General features: G+C 41.4%; 1 protein-coding gene across 1 annotated transcript in view; it reads left to right on the plus strand.

The window, feature by feature from the left end:
- The first annotated feature begins 1,053 nt into the window (after positions 1-1,053).
- CUNH2orf69 (chromosome unknown C2orf69 homolog) overlaps positions 1,054-7,213 on the plus strand; it is a 14,230-nt gene continuing 8,070 nt past the window's right edge. The window contains exon 1 of the mRNA XM_008069793.2: positions 1,054-1,490. Coding sequence (XP_008067984.1) covers positions 1,158-1,490 — 333 coding nt within the window. The 5' untranslated portion in view covers positions 1,054-1,157. The remainder of the gene's footprint in view (positions 1,491-7,213) is intronic.

Here is a 7,213-nt window from a genome sequence, read left to right on the forward strand (position 1 = left end):
GCTCAGGCAATCCACTCACCTCAGCCTCCCAAAGGCACGGGATTACAGGCTGAGCCACCGATCCCGGCTATTAAAATCATATTTTATCATTTGCTCATTTGTGTTCCTACTCCAAGTCATTCATTAATAACTGTGTATGTGGAACAAAGAAAACAGAATGTGTGCTTAAACACACACATTTAGAACAGATATATATGAAGTGCTTAGTTAGATTCCTGGCCTATAGTAAGCGCTCAATGTTGGCTGTAATTTTTATCATTCTCATTTTTCTCCCAAGCACCTGAACTCAGAACACTGAATCTCACCCTCCCACTTTCCTGTCTTTCCACCTCGCCAACTCTTATTCCCACACAACTGGCCAGGGGATGGTCGTTGCACACCACGATTTCCCACACTGTTTAAACTGGATTCTGAAAACCCACAAATAGCAAATCTCCTTGGCTGCAAGACATCAGCAGGTAGACCTAATGCTTCTCCCCATTTTTCCTGTCCTAGACCATGGGCCTGAGCCTTCATATCAAACCATGGATTCCCCAGGAACCTAGAAATTATCGTGTATCTGACGAATTCCACTCAGGAAAATCAAGGAACGAGAAGAGTGATTCCCTTCATCCAGGACATGTAGAAGACTTCCCACGGATTCCTCCACGGGGCCGAATAACTCTACTTCAATCTTTGGGACTATCTCCCTTTTAGGGCTTAAAATACTAGATGGTACCCACCTGGAAATCGAACCTGCCTAAACGCGGAGCATGGCGCTCTCAAAACGCTACAGGGACAAAATTCTTGCACTGAGAACTCCGGCTGCGCATGAGCAGCAACTGCCGCCCATTCTGCTGGGTTCTTCAAATCGCGTACCTCTTAGGCTCAGGACCAGACTTCCGTTCAAACTTCCCGGCCGCAGCAGAACCCACCAATCATAAACGTTTCTTCTGAGGCCACGCCCCCGCCGCCCCCGGGAACCCAAGCCGGGTGTCGCGCACAGCCTTCTCTTCGGCCCCTTACGCACGCTGCGTGCGGACGTCGGCCTCTGACGTCGTCACCCCCGCGCCGGCTCCCGCCTGGGCGCCGCAGCCGACGGTGTGGCGGCCAGCCGAAGTCCCTCCCTCGGGGCTCCGCCACCCTCCATCACCGAAACACTCTCGCGGCGGCGACCCATGTGGGGGCTCAGACTCCTGCGGTCGCCGCCGCTGCTGCTCCTGCTGCCGCAGCTCGGAGTTGGAGACGCCTCGTCCCGCTCTCAGGCCGGAGTCATGAATCCGAGCGGCGGCGGCGGCGGCGCGAGCTGCTCGCCCTCCGCCGAGGGCCGCGGGCAGTGCCTGCAGCTGCCCATGGTGCCGGGAGCCGACCCGCAGCGCAGCAACGAGCTGCTCCTGCTGGCAGCGGCGGGGGCCAGACTGGAGCGGTGGGACCTCCCTGGGGACAGCGCGAGGGAAGAGCCGCAGCCGCCGCCCCAGCATCACGTCCTCTATTTCCCCGGGGACGTGCAGGTAACTCATGGCCTGCCTGGCTGTTTCCTCCTCTTGCGTGTATACGCGGTTACTCGATCTTCCCTCCTGGCTGCTGCCGGGTTCCTTGCCTCGTCTGAACACACCCTCACAGCTGTTCGTGTGGGTGGCCCTCCCGTTACTCCACGAGATCCACAACCGTCCCTCCGACACCCCTAATCCTTTCCCCGTGGAGCCCAGGGGAAAGGTATCCTAGTTTTAGTAGGTGGAATTAGAGACAGGGAATGAGACGTATCACGTATATTCATCTATTATTTGGCATCTAGGAGGACCCTGTGTGTATGCGTTGAGTAGGGGACAGAGCGGTGGCTTTTAAATTAACTTAGCACGTAATGTTTAGAAAACGCTGGCGGTAATTAAAAACCAACCAAACAAACATTAAAAGGTAGTACACTCATTAGCCCCAAGACAGGGTAGGATGGGGTAATGGATAGAAGAAAAGGGAAAGTAGTTGCTAAGCAAGTCTTGTTTTGACACTCACCTAAATTTTGTGCTTTTGCACGTGATCTTATTAATTTTGTAGCTGCAGGCAAATGTCCGTGGTCATTGCCTTGGAAGCTGAGTCTTAATCTAAAACTGCATCATCTAATATGGTAGCCATTAGGCATATGCAGTTATCTAAATTAAAATGAAATAAAATTTAAAATCCAGTTTCTCAGTCATATTACCTGCATTTTTAGTGCTCATCAGGTACTAATGGCCTGTGTGTACTATTGGACAGCGCAGATATACAGCAGTGTCAGAACATATCGTAGGAAGTAGACAGGTAAAGCTAGAATATAGTTAGGTGCGTTTCTTATACCATGAAACAATACTAGTTTATTGATTTTGAAATTGATATTTTAAGATGATATACATAGAAATTTTGTGCTCTGAGTCAAATTTGATAAAGATGTATGTATTTTCTCTTGCTGCCAAAAGTAATTGACTAGTTTAATTGACTGCTAATAAAAACTTTAAAAACACCTTGTATTTAGATTTAAGAGAAAGAAAACTTAATTTACTCAATTGGTGCTCTTGTGCTTAGACTGGGAAAACAACATGTGGCATTTCTGACAGTGACTTCCAGAGATTTGTGGATCATCTGCATGCATTCCTAAAATAGTTTGATGGTGATAGAAATGATAATTCATATTTATTAAGCACCTATAAGTGTTTTCAAAGTGTGCCAGCCAGAATATAATATAGGTCTTCAGATGAAGTCTAAAAAGTCCTACTTACAGTTTGTGTTACTTCCTTTTGTTTCTACATCATCCATTTCTCTTTCTAGCCTGAAATGCCATTAGCTTTTTGGACAGTGATATACTGTTGGTTTATGCAGATTATGAAGTGCTCTGAAATCTTTAACATCTTTTAAAGAAGAAAATGTATCAAAAGACTTTTGAGGCCAGATTGCCTGGGTTGGAACCTTGATTCTGAACTTTTTAGGTATAAAATCTCTGGACAGTTGTTAACTCTTTGTGTATTACAGCTACCTCAATTATAAAATGCAATCATAGTTTGTAGGGTGTCAGTGAAGATTAGATTTGTGAATACTTTGTGAGTTCTCATCTTTCTGGTGACTTAAATTATTGGTGCACCCTAGTGTTCTCTGTCCTTGGACTTTTCCTCTGTCTCTCTTCACTCCCTTAGTGATCTCTTTACATTCTACCTGTACCCTGACCACTCTGACGCTCTAGCCTAGACATATTCCCTGATCTTTAGACTCACCAATCACATGCATGGTTACTTCCTTTGGGGTATTTAAATATCTGAAACCTGAAATCTCTGGAACTTTATCCTTGCATTCTTCCTCATCTCCATTAATGGAAACGTTATCTTTTCAGTTGCTTAATTTAAAAATCTTGAAGTGATCTGTTAGATCTGTCTTTCACACCTCATATCCAATTCATCAACAAATCCATCATCTTCTGAATCTCAGTGTGTCTGCAGTGATCAGAATAATCATTTTAGAATGTAAGTCAAACCATGCTACACCTGTGTTTAAAACTCTTCAGTGGTTTCACGTGTCCCTCAGAGTAAGAGCCCAAGGCCTCCTGATGATCTGCAAGGCTCTCACTCTCTATTTTTCTCTACCCTGTCATCTGCCTAATTTTGTCTCCTTTTCTGTTTTACTGTGCTCCAACCTCACCAGCCTTTTTGGTGTTCAAACATGTCAGACTCATTTTATCTCAAAAGCTTTGTGCATACTGACTGCAACAACCTTCTGCAGATCCCGTCAGCAGGTTTATTGTCTCATCTCTTCCTCTGCTCAAGAGTCTGCCTCTCAGGCCTATTCTGACATCCTGTTTAATAATCATAGTATACATAGGCTCCCTGTCAACTCTTCTCCTTTATTTTTATTCATTTTATTTACTGTTAGCTACTTTTCATTTTGGGTTTTGTTTGCCTCCTGCCGTTAAAATGTAAGCTCAGATCTGTTCACTTGATATGACTTGTGCTTAGTGACTGGTGTGTAGTAGGTGTTCAAGATAACTTGTTGCATAAATGAATATATGTAAGTTGCTTTGAACAACGCATGAAGTGGTTGATAGGTATTGGCTATTATATAAAATACATGTAGATTAAGCATTCTTTTTATAGCTTTGTTCTTAATTTGAATAAATACCGAATAGAATAGGGCTAAACAGAATTTTGTAAGATACCATTAGAAGCTTCACCTCATCTTGACACTGACTCATTATTTGTTGTTAATTGGAACTGGTTCTCCATATAACTTTTTATTATTTTATTTATTTATTTATTTATTTGAGTTGGAGTCTTACTCTGTCACCCAGACTAGAGTGCAGTGGCACTCTCATGGCCACTTCAGCCTCGACCTGCTGGGCTCAGGCAATCCTTCCGCTTCAGCTTCCCACCACAGGTGCGTGCCACCATGCCCAGCTAATTTTTTTATTTTCAGTTTTATTTTATTTTTTATTGTAGCGATAAGTTGTCACCTAGTTGCCCAAGCTGGTCTGGAACCCATGGGCTCAGGCAATCCTCTCGCCTCCCCCTCCCAAAGTGCTGGGATTACAGGTGTGAGACACCATGCCCAGCTCTCCATATAAGTTTAAATCCTAATTACCATTCTTGATATGCCATTTGTAGTCACCTTTTGTTGTATGTCTTCCTTTTTTATTCTATGTGTTTTTTAAGCTAAGGCCATAGTAGTTCATATTTTTTAGGTATCTGGTTTTTCTTTATCCATCAGTAATGATTTTGAAAGATCAGGATTTTTTTTTTTTTGGGAAGGTACTTTCCAGTTTTGAATTATACCTTGTAAAGCCTCAGGATGTAGAATTATATATATCCCCTTTAAGTGTATGAGTACAATTTGATGAATTTTGACAAGTGTTATAGTTATGTAACTACTACCACAATCATGTTTTAAAGTATCTTTTTCACCTTAAAAAGTTCACCTATGCCCTTTTGTGGTCAATTGTGATCTGCTCTCTTTCACTATAGTTTTGCTTTTCCTAGAATTTCATTAATTTGTAATTTTTATTATGTAGTCTTTTTTGTCCGACTTCTTTCACTTAGCATACTGCTTTTTTGTTTTGTTTGTTTTTAGATTAGGAAATGTAGTTTATTTAAAAGTAAATTAGAGAAAGAGAGAAAAGATTTACCTCCCCAAGGTAGGGGAGGGGACCAAAGCCAAGAAGCATGGTGACAGCCATAGCTCAAAGAGCACATGGCCCGCCACACCAGAGTCTAGCAAGGCAATGGCCACATACTGCTTTTGAAATTCATTCTTATCGTTGCCAGGATCAGTAGTTTGTTCCTTTTATTTACTGAGTAGTATTTTATGTATGGGTATATAATTTGTTTATGCATTCAGCAGTGCATAACATTTGGGTCTTTCCAATTTTAACTTTTAAAAAATTTTGCTTTCTTAAATGCTAGGATATAGAGATGACCATAACCTAAATAGTATGTCCTGGGCATGTACCCGGGCGCTTCCTGTGCTCTTCGGCTGGATCCTGTTCTGGTCATTTTAGCCTGCCTACTTTGGGATGTGTATTTTACACTCAGCAAAAATGTTTCCACATCCCATTTATTATAGAAATTGGCTTAGTTTGTTTTGTGCTGCTATAACAGAATGCTGAGACTGAGTAATTTATAATGAACAGAAATTTACTTAGTTCACAATTCTGGAGGCTAGGAAGTCCACATCAAGGGCCTACATCTGGTGAGGATTTTCTTGCTGTGTCATCCCTTGATGGAAGGCAGAAAGGCAAGACAGCACTAGAGAGGGTGGGGAAGGAGAAAGGAGTGAGAGGGAGAGGCCAAACTCATCCTTTTATCAGGAATCATTAATCCATTCACAGGGCTCATGACCTAATCACCTCTTAAAGGACCCAGCTCTCAACATTGTTGCATCAGGGATTAAGTTTCCAACACATGAAATTTGGGGGACACATTCAGACCATAGCAGAAGAACAGTTTGTGCCCAGTATAGCTCTCCTCACTCTGCTCTAAGGATTGACCACCCACCTTAAATCTATCATGAATATCTCCAGGCTCTTGGAGACACATGTCAAAATGTGTCTCCTAAAAATCCTTTGTACCTTACTTCAATAGTAGTGTGAGGTGGGCTTGTATGTTTTTGCTGGTCAGCAAACATCGAAGTATGGAGTAGTAATCATCCTTAGTCTCTTCCAAGAGGTTCTCTGTCTCTCTGGGGATGAGAAGCAGGGCCTTCACGCCTCGCCTCCTACAGAGACTATAGTGCATTGCATTTCCAGCTAGGGTGAAACTTCAAAGAAAGCCCTGTGTTCCTTTATTAAGTCTTTAACCTTTTCTGTCGATTGGCCATAGTTAATAGCCTGGGTTGCAAAACCAGTGTTGGCTGCCTTGGCAAGTGTTGTAGGAGTGTCCGGTGCCACATTTTAGAATACAGAAGTTTCCATTGTTCTCAGATCTGGGCTTTGATGAAAAAGTAATGATCTCGGTTTTACATTTTAGTGTACACAGTTCCTCAGTATAAGCCGTTTTCCCTTTCTGAACATGCATCCTGAGGCTAATCAAAGAAAATACCAAGTTTCTAGATTCAGAGCACCTTTTCTGTGGTAGAGACTAAAACAGAGAGTCACAGTCTTGGTTCATTTTGGCTCACTAACTAAATGCATATATAATATAAATAACTATAGTTTCTAGGATCTCAGATTCCTTAACTATAAAAGGATTTAGGTGAACCTTTCCAGATGTGAGCTTCCATGATTTTATAATAATTGTATATGTTATAAATCTAGATGTGCAGAAGACAATAGCTGAATCCATTAAAAGCCAAATAGCTTGCTGGGATTTAATATTTTTAACATATACAGCAAACAACTAATATTAATTAAATATAACTGTTAAGAAAGAGTTAAACATCATAGTGGGAAAATTATCATAGGATATGAACAGAAAATTGCCAATGTTTACCTTGATTGGGAATCAAAAAATGCAAATTAAATCATAAGTTAGACATTTTATCATAGCAAAGATTTTTAAAAATTAATGCTAATTTTCACTAGCATTAAGAATGGGTAAGGGTCCTTAATCCTATCCTTAATCTTGTATACTTCCAGGGGAAATGTAGATTATTATTAACCTTACCTGTTGTCTAAATATTATAATGTGAATCTATAGTGATATGGAATCATACCTGAAATATATATATATATATATATATTATATATATATATATATTTTTTTTTTTTTTTTTTTTTTTTTTGAGT

This window comes from Carlito syrichta, unplaced genomic scaffold (genome assembly GCF_000164805.1).
Source record: "Carlito syrichta isolate Samal-C Ts95f unplaced genomic scaffold, Tarsius_syrichta-2.0.1 Scaffold312209, whole genome shotgun sequence".
Taxonomy (NCBI): Eukaryota; Metazoa; Chordata; class Mammalia; order Primates; family Tarsiidae; genus Carlito; species Carlito syrichta.